Genomic DNA, 22,822 nt, shown 5'->3' on the forward strand with positions numbered 1-22,822 from the left:
TCAGTCATCTGCATCAAGGCCCACCGCACGGACAGTCAGTATTCCAGGAGAGGACGGCACAGGGCCAGCGGAGTGCTGGTGGGGACAAGGGCCAGGAAGGCCTGAGGGTAGGACAGGCAAGCTGGGACTGAAGCACTGAGCAGGAGTTTGGGGAGGAGAGAACCCCCAGAGGAAGCACATGGGGAGTGGGCGGGGATGCAGCAGGCAGACGGCCGTGGGGTCTGTAGGCACCTTGCTTTCCCTCAGCGTTTTCTCCGGGATTCCCATCATTCTCATGAAGGACCCCATGAGCCACTGACTGGCCTTGTGGTCAGAGGCCTCATTTGTAATACTCAGTATCTAAGATATAAAATCTGACCACCTGGAGGGGCCAAGCAAAACCACGCTCAGGCCTGTCCTCTGGCCTTCATGGAAAGAGGATAGCGTCGCAGGAACGGCTTCCAGTCCGACAACATGTTCATCCCTCTGCTTCTCGTACAAGGGCTGCCTGAACGCTGAAAAATGGCATCCCACCCCACCCTCTACTTGGCAGTGGAGCTGCCAAGCTGCTGTTGCTTGGCAAGACACCTCTGCCACTGGGTATTAGAGTAGACCACTCACCACCTCTTAACACTCGGGAAGAACTGAGCGCCGTGTCACACAGACGGACCCCACGGGCATGACTCAGGAGCGGCCAGAGCAGGCCGGGTGGGCAGCCCTCGTCAACGGGGCCCTGGAGAAAGCTTTCCACTTTTCCCCCTGTCTCTTGCTGTTTTCACCATATCTTTAACTATTTATGTTTAGGCTTGACAAAAACAATGCATATTGCTTAGCTCTGCACCAAGGACCCCCAGCCAAACCTTAGCCAAAAGAGGGAGGAAAAATTGAATGTACGGAACATCTCACAAAGAAGGGGACGTCAGCATGAAGTCACAGGGGGCAGAGCTGATTGGCGGGTCCTGCAATTACCCTTTCTACATGCAGGTTGGAGAGTTGCTACGCATCTCCACACCTGGTCAGGCTTGACTCAGGCCAACACTGAGAATGTCATCAAAGATACAGAGACATATGGCCAAATGCAGACATGAATCCTGACTGACCTGGTTCCAAAAAATCGGTCTTATGAGATACATGCTGTCTAGGTTTCTCACAGCCTTTCTTTCAAGGAGCAAGTGTATTTTTAATTTCATGGCTGCGGTCACTGTCTGCAGTGATTTTGGAGCTGGGAAGATAAAATCTGCCGCTGCTTCTGCTTTTCTCCCGTCTATTTGCCATGAAGTGATGGGACCAGATGCCACAATCTTAGTTTTTTAATGTTGAGTGTCAAGCCATCCTTTTCACTCTCTTCTTTCACCCTCATCAGGAGGATCTTTACTTCCTCTTCACTTTCTATCATTTGTATATCAGAAGGAATTCATTATTACTCTTCTTGGGTGTGATAATCGTACCGTAATCAGGTTGGCACTTTTGAGGCATGCTGAAATATTTAGGGACTGAGGGTCATGTTCATAACAGTTTCGAATACACATGACATACAACATACACACTACCTCTAGAAACTCACAATAAAAAGTCTGTGGGTAGGAATCTTTTATACTCCTTCATTACACTTGAATTCGTAAGAGGCGGAGGAGAGGTTGGCTTAGGATTTGAAGAAGAAAACACTGTTATGGGTAGTTTTAAGGTGAACAGTACATGTGCAGATACTCAAGAAGCAGTGGCCGTCTGTGGGCTGGCATGAAGGCCTTTGAGGGGTGGGATTCTGTTACGTCAGTAAGCACGGAAACAACGCTGATTTCATTGCACATCAACATCACTATCAGAGCTTGCGGGGGACCGGGTACATTTTCCATGGGCAGCACTACTTTGAAAGGCATCTTTTCTTCAGAGCAGCAGATCTCAACAGTGGGCTTAAAATATTCAGCAAACCATGCTGTGGACAGATGTTCTGTCACCCAGGCCTTTGCTGTTCCATGTACAGAGCGCAGGCAGAATAGAGTGAGCATCACTTTTAAGGGCATTAGGATTTTCAGATGGTGAATGAGCACTGGCTTCAGCTTCAAGCCACCAGCTATGTTAGCCCCCAACAAGAGAGTCAGTCTGTCCTTTGAAGTTTTGAAGCCAGGCACTGACTTCTCCTCTCTGGCTATGAAAGGCCTGGATGGCATCTTCTTCCAGTGGAGGCTGTTTCCTCCACACTGAACATCTGCTGTCTAATGTAGCCCCCTCCGCAAATGATCTGAGCTGGGTCTTCTCGACGGCTTGCTGCAGCTCCTACGTCAGCATCTCCGGCTTCACCTGCACTAGCATGTTAGGAGACGGCTCCTCTCCTGACCCCTCACGAGCCCCTCCTGCCAGGTTCAGAAGTTTCTTCTGCAGCCTCCTCACCTCACTCAGCCTTCACAGAATTGAAGAGATTAGAGTCTTGCTCTGGATGAGGCTTAAGGGAGTGTTGGGCTGGTTTGTTTGATCTTCTATCCAGACCACCCAAGCATTCTCCATACCAGCAGGAAGGCTGTTTCTCTGTCTTACCATTCGTGTGATCTCTGGAGCAGCACTTTTAATTTCTTTCAAGGACTTTGCCTTCACAACATGCCTAACTGTTTGGTTGGTGCAAGAGGCCTAGCTCTAGGCCTGTCCTGGCTTTCAAAATGCCTTCCTCGTTGAACCCCATCATTTCTAGCTTTTGATTTAAAGTGACACAGGAGCGATTCTTCCTTTCACTTGAACACTTAGGGGCCAATGTGGGGTTATTAACTAGCCTCACTTTGCTACTGTGTATCTGGGAACAGGGAGGCCTGAGAGGGAGGGAGACCGGGGCGGGGCGTGGGTGCGGGGGACAGCTATCTGGAGAGTGTGGAGCAGTCCGAAAGTTTATTGATTCAGTCTGCCATCTTACACGGGCACAGTCTGTGATGCCCCAAAGCAATTACCATAGTAACCTCAAAGATCACAGATTGTTATAATGAATACAGTAATAGTGAAAAAGTTTGAAATCCTGGGAGAATTAGTAAACTGATGCAGAAACACTAAGCGAGCAGATGCTGTTGGAAAGACGGTGCCCACAGACTGGCTTGACGCAGGGCTGCTTACAAACTTTCTATTTGTAAAAAGCACAGCATTTGCACAGCCCAGGTGTGAACCCAAAGCCCTGCAGGCCTTGCGGGTGGGGGCAGTGGTCACCGAACGGCTGACACGCTATTCTCAGGGTGCCTGCCCCACGAGGGGCTTTTCCTACCTGTCTCCACCGTCCCTGCCCTCCTTCCCAGGCACACAGCCAGCCGACGTGGCGTCTCTGGAGTGTCCGTCCTTTGCCGCAGGTGACTCCTGGAAAGAGAAGGGAGAGCTGGGTGTGTGACAGCTGCCCCTGCTGGGCCGCTCTCCGCAGAGCACCTGCCTGCATGCAGCTTCGGGGCGCGAGTTCCCAGGGAGCAGCCTGAGATATAAACGTGTCCACCGTGACCGGCACACAGGAAGCACGGCCTCTTCCGACTAGTACCCTGCCTTCAGGGAGAATGAAGGCTCCGCTACTCACAGCCTCCATCAGCTGCCGGCCTAGACAGAGCCATCCCATCACCTCCCGGCAGAAAGGGCTGCCCCGGGGGCTCCCTGCCACGCAGCCAAGCTCAGCCAGTGCATGCCCTTTCCCCTGTGGCCCTGACCAACACCCTACCTGCTGGCGGGCATCTCTGTGCCCGGGCACACGGAGAAACAGAGGCTGTGGGGAGGGACGGGGCCTGCCCCCGACCCCAGTGCTGAAAGCTGCAGCGCTGCCTGCTGTGCCCCAGGGTGTGCAGCACATCTCTGCTAACCTCCTAGCCACGGACGCCCTCAGCACCACAGTGCTCGCCTGACCCTGTCACGCGCTCAGGCGCACAAGGCAGCCCCTTCCCTCCTCCAGCGCCCTGGCTTCTTCCTGGGAACCTGGCCCACCCCTCTCAGTGACCACATGGCCCTGGCACCCCTGGTCTGCCGCCCAGGTCGCAAAAGAGAAGGGGGGACCTGGGGGGGGACACAAAGATGCAGAAACGTCCTCATGGAGGGTCACAGGGGGAGGAGAGCCCTGGAAGGTCAGCCTGGGATGGGCTCCATGTACAAAGGCTGACCTGGAAGATGCAAGGGACACCCGGGGAGAAACAGCTCCCGAGGACCAGGCTGGATTCCACCAGAGTGGGAACTCCACCTCATTCTACAGCTTGCTAACGCCTGAAGTGGGGCCTGCTTGTGTGGATATCTGAGGTGCTTCGGGGTCATCATAATGAGAGTGACCATGCTTTCAACGGCTGGGCCCTTTGAGCTGACCCCAGAGGAGGATGGAGTACCCTCAGGGTACCCCCTTTAGGGACTGGGCCTGGCTCAGAGTGGGGAGAGTTACTCTGGAAGGTTCTGCACTTGCTCATGTTTTGCTGCAGCAAAACCTGGACAGCTGACTGCTCAGCAGAATCGCGGCCCCTCGACTGCCCGGCGCTGGGACAGCAGAAGGCCAGGGCGACCACGACGGTGTGAGGCCTGGGGGTCTCACCAGCTGCCCTGGGAGCAGGGGCGTGGACATGGAGCATGCTGGGGGAGGGGTGTTGGTTTGGAGAGCTGGGTGTGGGAGAGAGAATTCCCCGCCTCAGAGGACGGACAGGAGACAGGCCTCAACACCAGAAGATGGGGCGGGAAGAAATCCCTGAGAGTAGCCAGCCAGGGCCGAGCCGGCTGCTCTGTGATTCCCAGCAGACCCGCTGGCCAGGCTGCAGGGGACCCACACGCGGAAGCGAAAGCAAAGAAGGCTCCGCTGGAAGCACCGTCCTCTCCTTGCAGAGCCAGGTTGGCCCTGGGCCAGGCAGCTCTTGAGCAGGAGGCTCAGGCCGATGGGAGCAGGGCCGAGCCGCAGGCCTGGCCGCATGCACGAGGCAGCCCGAGGTTACTTACTCCTCGAGGGCGGGCCAGCTCCTCGCTGCTCTGGCCAGAGCAATACAGACTGACGTAGTCCCCCTCACAGGCGTGCTCGCTCTGGGGGAGACAGGATGAGAGATACCCACCTGTGATGGCCCCGCCAGGCTGGCCCTGACTAGGATGCTCTTTCTCAAGGAGGGGAAGACAGTGCCCTCCATTCCCTGGGGACCTTCCCAGGGTCAGGGGACAAAGCTGTTTTTGCCATTGCCTGCCTCTGTCAGAGGGGACCCAGGTTTCCCGCTGGAGCTTCTCCAAAGATGTCACGGGCACTTTGGCCCTCAAAGTGCCCTGGAGGAGGCATACTCCTCCGTGCTCTGCTATAGCAGGGACAGCAGGGGCCACAGCACGGCACAGGCGGCAGTCACAGAGGGCAGGAGGATGTGGGACGGGGGGCAGTCATGGAAGGCGGGGCACGGGGGACAGGGGCAGTCATGGGGGACAGCGGGCAATCACGGAGGGTGGGGTATAGGGGATGAGGGTCAATCACAGGGGATGGGGGGGCAATCATGGAGAGCGGGGGCAATCACAGAGGGCGGGGCATGGGGGGCAGTCATGGAGGGTGGGGGGGGCAATCATGGAGGGCGGGGCACGGGGGACGGGGGCGAGGGGCAGTCATGGAGGGTGGGGCATGGGGGGCAGTCACGGAGGACGGGGGGCAGTCACGGGGGGCGGGGGGCAGTCATGGAGGGAAGGAGAACATCCCCACGCTGGAGGGAAGGAGAACATCCCCACGCTGGAGGGCCGGCTGCAGGTACCTGCACTTGTCCTGCCCTGTCCCCCTATCCCCAGGCACAGCAGCCTTGCCCTGAGCCCGGAGGAGGCACTGCGGGCCGCCTGGCCGCACGGCAAGCGGGCCCCCACCCCCAGTGCCACAGCAACTCTACACGCAATTGCCCTTGAGCCGTCAGAGGCCTCTGTGCCCTTCTCTAGAATCCCCAACCACACGGAAGACCAGCAGGATTTACACCTCACGATTAGGACAACAGATCGTCTCTAAGTAGCCACTGACCCGTCTGTGGAAAATCAGATCCTAGTTTGCTGGGAATCCACACGGAAGGTTTCATTTCTGTTCTGGAAGCTGATGGGCTACCATCTCACCAGGGGGACCTGCGCACCCCTCAGCCCAGCCACACCGCGACGGGGCCCACGCCAGCAACGGCCTCAACAGCGAGGGTGGGCAGAGGCTTTCTTGGAACGTGCAGCCCCGCGTGGAGGTGTGTGTGTTGAGTTCTCACCGAAGGCGTCTGGGGCGAGTCAGTGAAAGAGGTTTCGGAAGGAAGGCAGACAGTGTTCCCGTGAAAGCTGCTCTCCTGAGATGAGAGAGGCCCGTCCAGGATGCTGGGAGGCAGACTGGCCACGGGCGGCACGGCTAAGTCAGAGCTCTGAGACTGGTGGACAGGTGGGAAGTGTGGAGAGGAAGAGGAGGTAGACGGAAGGAAAGGCTGGACGGAAGCTTGGCTGTGAGGCACGAAATCCTGCGAGTAGGACCTAAACACGGACTTGTACTACAGAGTCAGAGTGGAACAGAGACACGAACATGAGAGGAGGGAAGAAGAAAACAGACAAGAGAAAAAGGCGTTAGATTAACTCGGCTGAGCCGTGACGGGCCGATCACAGTCTTTCGAACGAGGACACCACTCAAGCCAAACCACCCCTGTGGCCCTCTGGCTGGAGGTCCCCCCACCCTGGCTCGGCAGCCCCTTGAGAAGAGCCTGAAGACCACCCAGAGCCGTCCTCAGTGTCTACAGGGCGGGACGCGGTGCCCCTCCAAGGAGAGCAAGCCCCTACCCCACACTGTGTGGGGGGGGTCGTCCCATCCTCTGTTTGTCAGAAAATTGAACCTATGCAGGCCCGTCTACACTGACTGTCCTTCCAGGAACCTCATGACTCAACTGAGCGTGTGCAGATACCTGGTCACATTTACTCATTTTGACTATTTTTTTTGACGAATCTCTCTGATTTTAGTTCTTGAAAGTCAAATATTGCAAGCCTTTTCAATATTGTAGTCACTTCAAATCCTTTTGGAAGGGAAGTGATAAGCCTTAAACATGGTTGAAAGAATCGTGCTCCCAAAACACTAAAAATTTCTGAGTTTCCCTTTCTGCCCATCTTTTTTCTTTCTTTTTCTTTCTTTAACAGACAAAGTGCAACGCTTCTGATGCCCCTTTAGGACCGCAAGGCTCCACTCTTCGAGGGTCCCATCATGAAAGAAAAGTCTGAGGTCAGCTGGGCAGAGACCAGAGCCCGTGAGTGCAGACTTGGGCCCGGGCTGCGCTATAGAAGGAGGGTTGGAGACCATCAGCCAACAGTCCCCTGGGGTGGCCAGGCCTGCCCGCTGTCCTGGAGAAACAGGGATGAATGTGTAGCAGGGGCTGAGTTTGGAGCCCCCGCCAGGCTTACTTCCCACCATGAGGGGCTGGAACTTGACAAAAGCCTGCCCCAAAAAACAGGCACACTGCTCGTTCAGCTGTCCTCTCTACATTTTGGCATAGAATTTTTTTGTGTGAGGTGTGTGGGGTCTTAGTTCCCTGATCAGGGGTTAAACCTGGACCCCTGGCAGTGAATGCAAGGAGTCTTAACCACTGGATTGCCAGGGAATACCCGGCACACGATTTTTGAAATCCATGAAGCAAGAGGAAACGAAGACTTAAACTAACGAGAGGCTAAAGCCACTCATCCCTTTAGCATTTCTCTAAAGCTATACTTCAACCTGAGGGGAGAGCTGCTGTCACACAAGGACCAGGCATACTCCCCTCTGCCCCCCACCAGCCTCCTCGGGCTGTGGATCAGAGTTCAAAGCTCCCCCGCTCCTTGGTGAGGCCACGAGCCCCATGGCTGTTGGTTTATATCCGACCCAGGGTACCTGTCTAGAAACTGACTGTCCCCACACATCTTACTCCCATCTAACTCAGAAGCTCAAAGCCAACCCAGACACACAGGGGAACGAGTGAAGAAGCACGGCACGACAGTGAAGCCTGGGTTCCTGTTGGTCCCATCTGTCCACGTACCTTCTTTGGGGAAAAGCCTGTGGCGGCGGAGCTCTGGCTCAGCTGTCCTCACCCTGGGGCCCTGGGGCCTGAGCGTCCATGGGGCACCCTCCCCAGGGCCAGTAGCCGCCACCTTCCATCTGACCTCTCAGAGCAGTGGTCCAAGCCAGGCCCTTGCTGGGGGTGGTGCGTCTGGCTTTGGGGGCTGTTTCACCTCTGGAGGATGCTCCCCCCACAGCCACGGGGAAGCGCTCTCACTGGCTGAGAAGGTGCCCGGAGGAGACCGCGAGTGAAGTGCATCAGCCGAGGGAGGGGACAGCCCGGCTGGTCCCGGGAGACCATCTGAGGGACCCCTGCGCCCACCGTGCTGAGGCAGTGGCTGCAGACTCCGGCAGGAGTCCAGCCCCCAGGCCTGCCGGACACTCGCTCCCGCACACAGGGGCCTCTCCCTTGGCCGCAACTCTGCCTCGCTCACAATTCACCTTCAGTGCTGCTGTGGTCGGAACGTCGGTGCCCCCCCAAATTTGTATGTTGAAATCCTCACCCCCCCAGATGCTAGGGTCTGTGCTACAGAAAAGAGGCTCTACCCTCTGTCATGTGAGGACAAAGAAAAGTCCGTGACCAGGGAGAGGGCCTCGCCCAACCATGCTGGCCTCTGGAGCTGCGAGAAACACACTTGCTGTTATAAGCCACCCAGGCTGCAGTAATCTGTTACAGCAGCCAGAACAAACCAGGCCAAATGCTGGCTCTGGGGTCCTGATGTGTGCTCACTGACACCCCCCCATCCCTGAAGCATGAAAATGCATGAAAACACACTGGAGCGGGCCCTGCAGTAACCAAGCCCTAACTTACACACGCGCATGCGTGCACACACACACACATTTCAGTTCAGTCGCTCAGTCGTGTCCGACTCTTTGCGACCCCATGAATCGCAGCACGCCAGGCCTCCCTGTCCATCACCAACTCCCGGAGTTCACCCAAGGTAAGGAGCAGCGGCTGCGCTTTGCTGGAGTAGCCATGAAGAGATACCCCATGCCCAAGGTAAGAGAAACCCAAGTAAGATGGTAGGTGTTGCAAGAAGGCATCAGAGGGCAGACACACTGAAACCATACTCACAGAAAACTAGTCAATCTAATCACACTAGGACCATAGCATTGTCTAACTCAGTGAAACTAAGCCATGCCCGTGGGGCAACCCAAGATGGGCGGGTCATGGTGGAGAGATCTGACAGAATGTGGTCCACTGGAGAAGGGAATGGCAAACCACTTCAGTATTCTTGCATTGAGAACCCCATGAACAGTATGAAAAGGCAAAATGATAGGATACTGAAAGAGGAACTCCCCTGGTCATTAGGTGCCCAATATGCTACTGGAGACCAGTGGAGAAATAACTCTAGAAAGAATGAAGGGATGGAGCCAAAGCAAAAACAATACCCAGCTGTGGATGTGACTGGTGATAGAAGCAAGGTAAAGAGTAATATTGCTGTAAAGAGTAATATTGCATAGGAACCTGGAATGTCAGGTCCATGAATCGAAGCAAATTGGAGGGGTCAAATAAGAGGTGGCAAGAGTGAACGTCGACATTCTAGGAATCAGTGAACTAAAATGGACTGGAATGGGTGAATTGAACTCAGATGACCATTATATCTACTACTGCGGGCAGGAATCCCTCAGAAGAAATGGAGTAGCCATCATGGTCAACAAAAGAGTCCGAAATGCAGTACTTGGATGCAATCTCAAAAATGACAGAATGATCTCTGTTCATCTCCAAGGCAAACCATTCAATATCACGGTAATCCAAGTCTATGCCCCAACCAGTAACGCTGAAGAAGCTGAAGTTGAATGGTTCTATGAAGACCTACGAGACCTTTTAGAACGAACACACACACACACACACACACACAGCGGGTGCAAGGGCACATGCGCAAGTCATACAGTGTGACCTCGGGCAGGGGGTGTGAGTTCTGGAGCCTCAGTCTCCTCCTCTCTAAAGCAGGGATGGAAACAGCAGTTCTTCCCTCCCAGGGGCTCTGTGTGCGTTTACTGAGACGCCCTGTAAGTTTGGCTGGGTGACAAGAAATCAGCGTCAGCTCTCCTCTCCTGCCCTCCAAAATACCCTCAGGAGCGCCTTGAAAAACAGAGCCAAGGTGTTTAATTAACTCAGTACATACTTACTGAATGAGGGAATGCTTAGGAATGGATCCTAACGCTGTTATTAACCAAGGTGCCCAGAATGTCGCCTGACTCAGCAGTGTCTCGACAGCGGGTGCAGGGGGTCATGGACAAGCTGCCTGGGCTGTGCAGGTGTGGGTCCGCAGGGGAGGCCACCAAGGGTGAGGACGGCAGAGGAGAGGGGCGGCCACCAGGGAGAAGGGAAGGAGGGGGCGTGTCTCTGGGACAGAGTGGCTGGCTGCCCTGCCCTCCTTCCCTCAGCAACAACCAGGCTGCCTGGGCTCAGCTCTGGTATTCTAGCTATGTGGTCCTGCTGGGACAGCAGCCAGGCCTGAACATCACCTTCAGGGGGCAGCAGTGGTGGTAGGGGGCGTGGGGGAGACATAAGGCTGCTCTCTAATCACCACCAGGCCGGTCCCTCCCTGGCCCTGCAAGCTCATGCCTGTACTGCAGTCAACAAATCCAGTATCCACCGCCTCCCCCGGGGCAGTGTTTCCAGACCCTTTAAGATCACATTTATTTCACAAGGGCAGGGAGAAGGCAGGGCTGGCCATGGAACAGAAAACACGCCTTCACCACAGCCTGGAGTCTATTTTAGGATCTGGCTGGTGCTGGGCTTCACTGCTGCGCTCCGCGGCAGGAATTTTTATTTATAGCTGGAGTAAGACTGTCTGGGCCCAAGAGTCTATAATGGGACGGGCTGCCTGTTGGGAGGCGGCATGTTTCTGCGGAAGATCTATACGTGCTCGAGTGACTTCTCGGAGGAGAAGGGGCACCTGGGCCCCCACGTCAGCCCTGATCTCATAGTCAAAGTGCCAGCAAGAGCCATCTCATGATGGTGGGGATGGCAGCTATTCTCACTGAAGATGTCCTGCTGGGCAGATGAGGTGCTGAAGGTTTTATGTGAACCACCTCATTTACTCTGCACCAAGTCACAATCCTCCTTACGAAGATGCAGAGACAGGCCGGAAGGACAGCCGTGGACCTAGTAAGCCACAGCTGGGCTCAGCTTGACAGAGATGGTGCTGGGTCAGCCCCCTCACACTCAGGAAGCACTCTGGGCACATGACAGGCCCTAAGCTTGCGATCCTGCAGCTCTGCAGGGTCTGGTCTGTTCGCTCCACTCAGAGGCCACCCAAGTGATGACCAGCCTGCAAGAGGCAAAGGCCTGACATACACGTTGGACACGTAGAGCAAAGATCTACCCTGGTGAGAGACACAGGAGCCACCACCCCACTCTGTGAAGTACACACCTGGAAGAACCACTGAGACTCCTGGGTGTAAAGGAGGAGGGAGACTGCCTTGATGGGCGGCCAGTCACGTGCTAGGCAGCAGAGCTTCCTGAAGCTGGCCAGGCACCAGTTTTCAGTGCCACTTCCTTTCCATTATATCCTGGCATGAAAGATGACTAGGGACGGGCCCTGCACTGTTGGCAAGAAAGCAGGAAAGTAGATCTTCATAAGAAAACCTCTGATTCCTCAACATGAGAGGCATTCCAGCTAATCCCTGTGATTATCAGAGGGCCGGGGCCCAGAGGCGGTGGTCAGCGTGCCAACAGCCGAGGGCTGGAGCTGCAGGCCAGAGGACCTTGACCGTTACGGCTACTCCAGGGCAACTCGGGCAGGCCCCAAGCTCTGGAGAGCATCTGGCCCTGCCAATAATCACAGCGACTCCATGGTGACTCAGGCTCCACGCTCTGGAGAACGTCCAGCCCTGCCAATCACGGGAAATGCACTCATCTGAGTGAACGGACTGACCGTGGCCTCCAAGTGTTCGGGAAGTGAAGAAGTCGCCAGAGATCAGTCATTACTATACACCCTTGGCTCCAGCAAGGCTTGTGACTTCAGGGTTTTTGAACACTACTTGGCGAAAACAGATAAGCTCTTGGACAGCTTGTTTGGGGGCTTGAAGTTTTATCCATCATTTGGGAGAAAACATATTCAAAGGAGCTGTAATTTGAGGGTGGTTTGGGCTTTCTTCTCCTATAGTGAGCTGGTGGGAACCACAGCCCAGGGCCAGTCCTGGGCTCAGCGGAAGCATCCTTCAAACAGGGCCTGCGAGTGTCCACACAATATGGGCCTCAGTTATTTCTCTTGGAAGGAAGTAAAGCTTTTAGCCGATGCAAAACACACAGCCTCGATCTCCTGGGGAGGGATCTCCTGGAAACAACATCTTATTTGGTTCTCAGATGGGACATGACCTTTCCGAGGTCACCAGGAAGGACCCTTGATAACGGTTCTTCTCACTCCGTCGGCAAACTGGCCACAAGACTGCCTGTCTCCTCTCTCCTTCCTGGGCCCAGTTCACTGCGTGTTTACAAAAGCCATCTTAGACCCGGAGGAAACTTCCTTCTTTGAGGTGCCTGTGCTCATTTATAACTACTACATGTTAGATAATGTCAGAAGTAGAGTTTCTGAAGCCAGGTGGCAGGGTCAGAGGCCGATGCTGAGAGCTCCTGTGCTCAAGGTGAGGAGAGACACTGCTGTGGGTTCCGTCGTGGGAACAAGGAGCCAGCACTCAGCTCACCCAAGGAAGGTGGCATCGACGTCACGTGTGTCCAAAAAATGCCTTCTCTCTTTTTAAATTCATTTAAATTTCTAATTTGTAATTCTACAACAAAGGATATAGAAGAACAAAAATGTTCTGCTCAGGAGAATTTTAGGACAAGTGAGAGCAGAAATTTACTGTTCCCTCTCACGTTTCATACTTTTGCATCTGAATCACAAGATCTTCCTTGAAAAACACTACATTTTTGGCCAGTGGTTTCATGGCTAATTATATTTTTCTGAGAACCTCTAATACATCTTTGGAGGCTCTGTATATTCCTTAAATATTAACCTTAGGGCTTCCCTGGTGGCTCAGTGATAAAGAATCTGCCTGCCAGTGCAGAAGACACAGGCTCTATCCCTGCTCCAGGAAGATCCCACATGCTGCAGAGCAACTAAACCCGTGCTCTAGAGCCCGGGAACCACAACCAGGGAGCCCACGCGGCACCGCTGCTGAAGCCCGTGCGTCCTAGAGCCAGTGCGACGAGAGAAGCCAGCGCAGTGAGAAGCGCGAGCACGAGAGAGGACCCCGCTCACTGCAACGAGAGAGAAGCCTGCACAGCCACAGAGACCCAGTGCTGTCAAAAATACATAAGTAAATAACATCATTTTAAGAAATGCTTCTCTGCACTAAAGAAACATTAACCTCAATAACGTCAACTCTTCATAGGAAGATTTAGTACAGATTCCACAGTGATCTGAATTTAGTTCTAGAAACACAACTCCACTATTTTTCACTCAGTGTGGCTTTACACAGCATGACAGGGGCTCTAACTCACACCTACCCTTAGCGCCCTACGGAGAGCCTGCAGCTACACTCTGTCCTGAGTCAGAACACTGTCAGGACGAAGAAAGCGTGTCTCTCGACGTCCAGCCCGCGCACAGGCTTTTCTTTCTCCTGAGCCTCCTCGGGTCTCAACGCTTACTGGCCATTGAACAATCCATAGACGCCAACCGGACACTGTACTTTTCCGGATGGGGGTGTGAGTCTGACCTCAGCTCTGACCTAAAACTCTTAGCTAGTGGTTCAGCTTCTCTAGTCTGGTGTCTCTACCTCCAGAACGTGGGTAAACATGCCATCACAGAACAGGAAGAAGAGCCCCTGGCAAGCTGACAAGCAGCCTGAAATCACAAGAGTAAAGGCAACCATCAGCGTGTGTAGCCAGCACCCTTAGGGGTCATGTCATATAGGACCTTCCTAAGGACCTGGGGGCCTTGTGGTCCCTGACCAGTAAGACTGTCACAGACTACAGTAGGTCAGCGTCATCATCAGCGAGGGGAGGCAGGGAAGTTCCTGTCTGAAGCTAGTCTGCGAGAGCTGTCCACAATGACATGAGCACCAACAAGAGTCAGGGAGTCTTTAGGAGGGACAGAAACAGCGGGGGCAGAGCAGCTGCTTTGGTGAGCCCCCAGGACAAGATCCCTAAGCCCCGGTCCTTGGCCCTTGGGTGTCCACTGCAGGCGAGGCAGGCTCGCCCTGGGCTCAGGGTGGGGGCCTGACACACAGCCAGGCTTCTACCTCTACCTGAGGAGATTAGGATCCCACAGGAGTGCTGGCCCGCCCATGCCTCCTTCTCACAAGGCCATGTCTGGGCTCGGAGCGGCAGTGAACTTGGAGGTCACACTTCAGGGATGCGCTGGCCACACGGGCACCTGGTTGTTGAGGAAGGGCAGAAAGGCACAGGAGGAACATTCTGGAGGAGCCACATCGCATTTCAAGGACCCAGCAGACTAGAAGAGCCTGCGAAGATCTCAGGCCAGACTCAGAGGGGCCTGCAAAGACTCCTGCACGGCTGGCAAAACAGCCCTGCTTTCCTCGCTGCTGACGGTGCTGGGGGCCGCTCTCTAGCAAACCCCAGGAGGTCGGGCAGGCGACAGAACAAAGAGCCGAAGAGAGGTCAGCTCAGAGATGAACCTGCCTGCCCTGGGCCCTTGGCACTGCCCATGGACCCTCCCTCTTCTCTCAGAGTAAGTTTGCTCTGAGCAGGTGGGAAGCCAGTGAGGAAAAGACGATGTCAGGAAGACACAGGGGACAGAGTTGGGGAGGCGGGGGCCTACTTAACCAGCAGGAGGGCACACCTGCTGCGGCCCACAATCTTCCTTCCTGCCTCCCTCTCCTTCCCTGCTTGGCCTTTCCACCTGTCAGATGCCTTTGTCTCAGTGATGGCTGGTGACTGGAGACTGAGGAGGGGGCAGACAGGGTGAGCCGCCCCCGGGCAGGGTCCTAGGAGGGCCCGTATGCTGCAGCGTGGAAGCCCGGCCCGGCTCTCAGAGGGTCATGACCAGCAGCTCCACCCACCGTCCCCATTTAAACTGAAGTCCTCAACAGGACACACACGACTTTCTTACCCGAGAGACTTTTAAAAACAGAGGACAGTCATTATGGGTATTTCTGAAGTTCTTCTTTTGGGTCTTCTATAAGTTTTGATTCTCTAGAATCATTTTGGAAGCCAAGATAGTAAAGAAAATATTTCAACAGAGTCTTAGCATCCAGCTATATCTCTTGGTGACAGTTAATATCGGTGAGCCAAGGAAGAATAAGCCTGGAGGGAGGTGGCTTTTGTAACCAGTGTTGTAATGTCCAGAGGACTGGAAACCGTAATGGTTATTAACAGATTCCCAATAATATCTTGGTCAAGGGTGTGAATATGGACCCAACTCAGAGCTTCCAAGATTTCTCACCACTAGGGTTCAGAATAGAAAAAATGCAAGCCCAAGAAGGGCCGCAGTGGGAACAGCAGTGGGAATCGAGGGTGGTGGGGGAAGGACTGGGGCTGGAGGGACGGGAGTTTGTGGGGAGGTGGGAGTCGGGCAGTCAGCACAGGCAAGGCTGCGGCAAGGACAGGGCAGATGGCCGGGGGTACAAGTGACGGAGGAGAATCCAGGGCTGGGAGGAGGACGCCAGCGCCACATCTGAGAGGTGTATCTCAGTGGGCCCATCACTCAAACACTCACCTGTGCCATCAAGGGGCAGGCATACTGCAAGGCCTGGTGGAATTGGAACAGGCACGAGGGGGCCGGCTGCCCATGCCCGGGGGTGGCTACACCTAGCTCTCCACATGGTTCTGGCCTCATAGTAGCTCATCATTTCCCTGAACACCTTCTTCTACCCAACTGGTCTTAATGTCCCAGGTGCCACATGTCTGAGCAGCTGTCAAGTCTCCTAGAATCACAGTGCATGCCAGGAAGGAAAGGGGGTCTGTGGACTGGGGGCTAAGCAGACCCAGAAAAGATTGTGAAGAGGAGGGTGGGCACCTCCCAGGAACGGGAGCAGGAACACGTCTGGGGACAAGTGGGAAAGAGCGGTCAAGGCTGGGCCCAAGCCCAGAGGGAAGCACCCAGGAGGAAGCAGCAGGTTTTGACCGCAGGGCAGGATGCACAAAGGGCGGGCTGTTGTCACCCCCTCCAGCTGCTCTCCCTGGACCTCAGTCCTGAGAGTTTATACTTGAGACAAGCTTCTTCTCCCCATCTTCAGGCAGGTCCCTCATCTTCAGGCAGGTCCCTCACTGACCTTCATCTCCCTGAAACCTTAACTGGCCTTCAGACCACAACTCAGGCTCCCTCTCCTGACACCGTCCTGCCCCCACTGCCCACAGCCTTCCCCAGACGTCTGTGACTCTCACCCTGCTGCCCACGCCCTGCCTGAGCCGGAGTCTCCTTTCCGCTTGACTCACTCTGCCTACTCCCTTGCATGGGCTTCTCAAGGACAACGGGCCGTCCTGCTTGCACTGGATCCTCCTGGCTGCCTGACCCACACCGGGAGTGGCTCTGTTCTTACCAAATCACATCTTCCGTGGGATCCCAGAAAAGTGACTAGGGATGCTTCTGCAGCACCTCCTTCATGTTAGGCCGATCAGCGCAGGTTCACTGCTCTACAGTTCCCTGGGCAAGGTTTTCAATCTTCCTGTTACAAGGCAGAAGTAATAGGCCACTGGGCAAAGAACTTCAGATTTGGCACCTGTTATTTTCCTATGAGGCAGCTCTTGGGAATTCCATGCTGGACTGATGACCCAAGTCCAGGGATGAAGGAACAAAGACATTTGGCAATGAAGCGCTGCTCCAAGAGCACATCAAAGCCCTCTGTCTGGGGCTCATCTCCAAATGTAAGCAGAGAATATACATGAAAAACATACTGGTATTACCGCTAAATCATTTCTCTGGGGTTTCTGCATTTCAGATGTCAAGTATTCCATATATCTAGGCCATTACTAACATCTCTGGAGGCCTGGAGGGGCTTCGCTTCAAGTGCAATAAAGCACCCTTCTTAGCTCACTCCCCTCAGGCCCCTTTGTGGAGCTGGTGCTGAGATGCAGGATGCTGTAAGACTCCTCTGTGTGCTGAGGGGAAAACTATGACACACTCATACCCCAGCTTAAATTAAAATGTCCTCGAATTCTCTTTAATTCTATAGTATACAGTCCAGTTCATTCAGTCTTCTCCCCAAACTATTCAAAAGGGATGTTGTAGACATTCTTAGGAAAACACACTTAATTTCTGTTTGCAGAGGGGAGGCGGGGGGCGGGGGGGGAAACACGTCAAAACCTAGGATTGTCTCAAGGCCAAGTTTTGTGAGATTTGTGAAAAGAGCTGCCAGAGGTGGCTGCTGAAGAAACAGAGGGCGTCTGTGCACCAGAGCCAGGGAGAGTGGGGAGTGGTCCTGCCTTGCTCAGCGAGGTCTGGGAGCTGAAGGGAAGACTGCATCCCGAGGTCCCCTCAATGGGGAGGACCAGCTTCACTTGGGCGCTGGGTAGTTCCAAATATGGAGAACGAACAAGACCACACTGGGAGAACCCAAGCCTGGAGAGGGCTCTGACATCACCAGGTCAACCTGGTCATTCAAGAGGGCAAAGAAGTCCAAGCAAGTGAAGACATCTGCCCAGGCACTCATGCACAGGATCAGAACAAGCCAAGGCTAGAACCCAGAACTCTAAAACAAGAGCAATAACGACAGATGTTCCAAGCTTATTACCTGCCCAGCAGTTTCTTGTGATTTTACTTAATCCTCCCATTCACAGAAGAGGAGGCAAGGAAAAGTGCTACCCCAGAGGACTGAACTTGAGGCCTGGGAGGATGTGAGTCACCTCGGGACGGGTCCACTGAGCTCCCTTGGAGAGCCCTTTCCTGAGCCCTGACACCCAGGGTGTCACTAGACAGAATCAGCGGGAGGTGGGGGCGGTCAGGTTCTTGAGCAGATGCAGATCCCAGAGGAAGATAGCAGACCTGTGTGGCCTCTGAGGCGTCAGTGCCGCCTGTCTGCAGACAGCGCGCCAGCCCTCCTCTTGCCGCCCCACCTCCACAGAGTGGCCTGCGGAAGGGCCCGCCCAGCAGAGGTCGAGCCCACTCTCCTTCCCAGGCTGCGCTGCCTGGGGCCTGGCCCAGAGGACGCATGCCAGCCCTACGCTGAGGCCTTATGATGCCTGCAAGTTTCCATCTGTCTTCCTGGAGCCCAGCCTACTGCCCTGTGAACAAGCCCAGGCTGGCCTGATGCGGCGGACAGGTCAGGAGGGTCACTGCCAGACCAGCCCCCGCTGGGGTGCCAGGGATGTGGGCAAGTCCAGCCCTTGGCAGCCAGGCCTGTCCCGATCAGCACAGCTGTGCTGTTAAGCTGTGTCCTAGGCAAGGCTTCCCTGGTGGCTCAGCTGGTAAAGAATCCGCCTGCAATGCGGGAGACCTGGGTTTGATCCCTGGGTTGGGAAGATCCCCTGGAGAAGGGAAAGGCTACCCATCCCAGTACTCTGGCCTGGATAATTCCATGGACTGTATAGTCCATGGGGGTCACAAAGAGTCGGACATGACTGAGCAACTTGCACTTTCCGGCAAGGACAAATGGTTACTGCTCTTTAAGCCACAGGTTTTGGGGTGATTTGTTACATTAGCAAGAGGTAGTGAAAGCTAACTGATGCAGCTCTCTTAACTTCAGCTCCATCATACTGGATATAGCCTGCTCTGCTTCCTACGTGAGGAATATTCCTTTTTAAACACAGAACATGACCCAATGCCCAGTGGGAGAACAGAATAAAAAGGCCAAAGCATCTCTGCCAGTTTACATCTGAGTGATGATGCTCTGAGCGTGGCCGCTAAGAGTCCCACCCCAACCCACCCCAGCCACTCACACCGACCTTCGGGCCACCCTTCCTGTCTGGGGTCTGTGGAGGGCTAGAGCCAGCAATAGGCAGCAGCATGCATGTCGGGAGGCATCGGCCACGAGGGAAAGGTCTTGCTCCCCAGGTTCCCGGTAGCGAGTGCAGGGAGCGACTCACCGAGGGCACAGGTAAGCTGCCGTGCCGGCTGAGAAAGGAGTTAGAGACGGACACACTGATGCCCTGAGCGGCACTGCCGTCCTCGGGGGTGAAGGCCACTTTAGTTTGCTGGACACAGTAGGAGACAGAGGAGAAGGGAGCAGTAGCACAGGAGGCCTGCTGGACAGAGGAGCGAGGGCAGAGACGGGCAGGAGGGAAGAGAAGCAGAGAGCAGTCAGGCACGTGCGCACGGAGGGGGCGGGCCGCCCTCTGACCTGCCGGCACCTTCTGGAGAGGGACGGCTTCCCAGCCCAGCGAGGGGTCAAGGACAACCGTCGAAGGCGAGCTGGGGGGCAGGTGCCCTCTTCACTCCTGTGAAGACGCGGCAGTAAGGTGGAAGGAGCCACGCGGGCCTGTGTGTGCACCCCAGCTCCTGTGCTTCCTGAGGGCCCCAGTACTCCTCTGTGGGAGCGACCACACTTCAGGGTGTGGAGCAGGAGCCAGGCGGCCTGGGTCCTAACCTTGGCCTTGCCACGTGGGGCCAGCTCGGCATCAGGTGTCACATGACGCACTCCGCACCTCAGGTTTCCGGCAGATGGCTGTTGTGTGCGTGAAGCACCTAGAGCCAGGCCGCCCTCAGGGCACGTGGGCCCACAGGTGTACCTGTCATGCTCACTTCTGTCTGGAAAACAGGGTCACACTTCTCGCACTGGCACTGGAGAAGGGGCGCCCAGCAGTCACACACGGGGTGTCTCACGTGTCTGGGCTTCCACTTCTGCTGTGGGCTTTGAGCTCGTCTCTCCAGCTCTCTCAGCCTCACTTTACTTAAAGTGGGGGTGACAGGGGCCACAGGGAGGGGATGTTCACAGGATGTTGCCCACCCTCGAGGGCTCCCTGGCAGCCTCTCCCTAGAGAGCCCCTTGGACCGCCGCCCTGCCTCGAGGTGAGGCGATGTGATTCACAGGGCTGGGATTCAAGCACGTCCCTCAGGGTTCTCTCCCCAGGGCTCAGCTCCTGTGGGCACCACGGGACACAGAGGACACCCAGGGCCGGGCAACAGGCACCTGTACACCCAGCAGGAGGGGCTGAGAAAACCAGATCTCAATGAAACTGGCCCAGCTGTTTAACTAAACATTTTAGGTCAGGGGTCCTTGAGGCAGGCATCTATGTGTCTGCGGTGAACAACAGAGACTCACATTCGGGCATATTCAGCTGTCTGTGGGGAGAGCAGGGCAGGTGAAGAGCTGAGACCTGAGCACAGCTGGGGAGACAAAGCTGGTTAGTGCAGGACTGGAATCCAGACCCCAGCCTGAGCCTGGCCCACCTTCCACAAGACAGGCTGCCCCTGCCCCAGAGCCCCCTGTGCAGGGGCAGGCTCAGGGACTCTAGGACCGGGCATGGGCTCAAGGCCCAGTTGCAGGACTGCTGAGGCCCAGGCAGCTTCCAGGAGTGACCTCAAGACCTTCACCGTCTGGCCATCTACCTCCCAGATCAGCCGGGGTAGCGTCCCCTCACAAGGGATGAAGGCAGCCCTCTGTGGTTAAGACGAGCAGACCAGCCAACATGAGAGCAAGAGCACGTGCAGCTCTGATGGACTGCCCTCCTGGGTGTACTCTTCCTAGAGAGCTTGGTTGGACGGGGCGCTTCAATTCTAGCGCCTGACCACAGCCCCTGTGGTTAGTAAACTGGTGGCAGAGAGAAGAGGGTTGAGAGGTGCATCCGAGTGGCCCCCGCTGGTCCCAGCATCTCTCCAGCCTGCCCACAGCCTGACGGCCCCTCTGTGCTGCCTACATGGCGTCCTACGCAGGAGGGGTTTTAAAGGAGGAAGGGTGTGCCGGCCTGAAACACAAAGCGGCTCTGTGTCAGCCACCCTGCTTCCACAGAGCTGGTCCTCACTGGGGTGCAAGTGGTTGGGCAGTGAGGCCCACTATGTAAATCGAGGCCACAGATGGCCCCGCACAGACCCTGCCCTGTGCTCTGATTGACTCCCTCCTTTCAGGGAAGTCTATATTGCAGCCACAAAAGAGAGAGAGAGAAAAAAAAGTCTGTCTACAGAGAAAGCAAACATTCTGAGTACAAGCCAGTGCCAGCTGCAGGGGCCTGCTCTGGAGGAGCAGCCAGTCCTGCAGGGGGAGATGTGAGCAGGAGAGCGGGGCCCCCCCACTTACCAGCTGCCGCTGCTTTGGGGGCAGGGCGGGGGGCGGGGCGAGCTCATGTGGGGCCTCGCCGGCGCTGAACGAGTCGCTGAAGCCGTACACCTCCATGAGCAGCTTGTTCTTCTGCTGGTACACATGCTCCTTCTGCGGCGTCTGGTAGAACACGGAGGGCTGTGGCTCCGAGTAGTCCTCGAGCAGCTGCATGTAGGCCAGCACTGCGGGCACAGAGGGACCGGGCTGGGCAGGCCACGCGCAGACCGCAGCCCGCCCCGCAGCGGCCTGGCAGAGGGCCCGGGGCAGTCTGCGTGACCACCACGCGGACCTGGGCGCCACCCGCATGGCACGAGTCCTCTAGAGGAGAGGGTGGCATGGGGGTGGGGCGGGGAGCAGGCTCTGCGGGAACTCCCTTCCTTTCCCCTCCGTCCCGTGAACCTGGAACCACGCTAGGAAACAGCCTATGTTTAGAGAAGCGCAGGGGCGCACCCACTCCTGGCTGAGAAGCCCTCGGGGTTTTCCAGCCTCTCGAGGGCAGGGCCGCGGCTGGGGTGCAGGCTGCTGGGCCCCCTGCCCATGCCTCTGGCTCTCAGCTCCTGGACCGTCCCTGGGGCTTTCCGCACGTCTGTTGCAGCCGCTCCTCCTGCAGCCCTGCAAGCCCGACGCTCCCGCCTGAGCAACTCAGGCCCCGATGAACTGGCGTTCACCGAGGCCCCTCACCCGCGTCCCCGTCCCAAGAGCCCCTCTCAGCCCCACGCTCCGTCCCTTCTGGGCCCTTCTCACTGCTCCTCACGAGCTAGCTGGGTTTCTCACATTCATCTGATCCTCACTGAGCACCTGCGATGCGCCAGGAGCTGACCGAGGTGCTGGCGCTCCGCAGGGGCCAGCAATGGCTCTTTCACACGTGGGAGGCTGACCCCCTCCCCAGAGGGACAGAAAACAGGCCGAGGTGGGGCTGTCCCACAGAGGACGGACAAACAGGGGGGTGTGTGGGCTTCTCCAGAACACGGTGAGGATGGGCGGAAGAGTCTTCCAGGAGGGGCAGAGCCCCGGGCTGGGACCAGGGTCTGCAGGGCAGTGCTTCGTGGAGAGTGGGGGCCTGCAAGGGCGGGGCCGTGTGAACCTGGCAAGGAAGGGGTCTGAAGCACGGGAAGGGGTCTGAAGCACGGGAGGGCCCCACCCCAAGAGCTGCCTATCTCCAGAAGCCTGTCTCGAGAAACCAGGAGAAGACAGTTTGGGGGGGCGCTGAGGCTGTTCGGGTGAAAGACCCCATGGGGGTGGGGACTGCTTCTTGCTTGAGGGCGGAAGCTGCTGCCCAAGGACAGGGACCCTGTGCCTCCCGGCGGCTGCTCTATCACCGGAGCCTCGCACACTGAGCGAACAGAAGCCATGGCCCGGCACCCGCCCTGTCGCGCTGAAGTGGGCTGCAGCCCCCGCAGGTCTTGAGGAGGCCCTGCGGGTAGGCAAGACGCTCCGGCCACCGAACACCGCTCTCCCTCCCGACAGAGGCTGTCGGGAAGCTCCTCTTCCAGAGGGACGGATCCTGAGGCAGAAGTGCTCAGGCAGGGCGGACAGACCCTCTCCTCTCTAGAAGCCCCTCAGGCAGCGAGGCCTGTCCCTGCGCTCACCGCGCAGCCTCACAGCAGAGCTGTTGGCTCCTTCCTGCTGGACCCACGTGGTGTCACCGCCCGAGCCCTCTCTTCACGCGGGGCGTCCGTGTGGACCTCGCTCCCTCTCCTCACGGGGCGCCTGTGTGGACCATGCTCCCTCTCCTCACGGGGCGCCCGTGTGGACCGCGCTCCCTCTCCT

General features: G+C 56.4%; 1 protein-coding gene across 7 annotated transcripts in view; it reads right to left on the minus strand.

The window, feature by feature from the left end:
- The window catches only part of RAPGEF1 (Rap guanine nucleotide exchange factor 1), a 111,884-nt gene that overhangs the window by 14,958 nt on the left and 74,104 nt on the right, over nucleotides 1-22,822 (minus strand). For 2 of the 7 annotated variants that reach the window (XM_040225440.1, XM_040225438.1), the window contains 5 exons: nucleotides 21,032-21,234; nucleotides 18,885-19,040; nucleotides 6,156-6,425; nucleotides 4,897-4,977; nucleotides 3,218-3,306 (listed from right to left, as the gene is read on the minus strand). In XM_040225440.1, coding sequence (XP_040081374.1) covers nucleotides 3,218-3,306; nucleotides 4,897-4,977; nucleotides 6,156-6,425; nucleotides 18,885-19,040; nucleotides 21,032-21,234 — 799 coding nt within the window. The remainder of the gene's footprint in view (nucleotides 1-3,217; nucleotides 3,307-4,896; nucleotides 4,978-6,155; nucleotides 6,426-18,884; nucleotides 19,041-21,031; nucleotides 21,235-22,822) is intronic. The other 5 variants (XM_040225442.1, XM_040225439.1, XM_040225444.1 and 2 more) reach the window with 3 other exon arrangements.

The sequence above is a fragment of the Oryx dammah genome, unplaced genomic scaffold (genome assembly GCF_014754425.2).
Source record: "Oryx dammah isolate SB20612 unplaced genomic scaffold, SCBI_Odam_1.1 HiC_scaffold_25, whole genome shotgun sequence".
NCBI lineage: Eukaryota > Metazoa > Chordata > Mammalia > Artiodactyla > Bovidae > Oryx > Oryx dammah.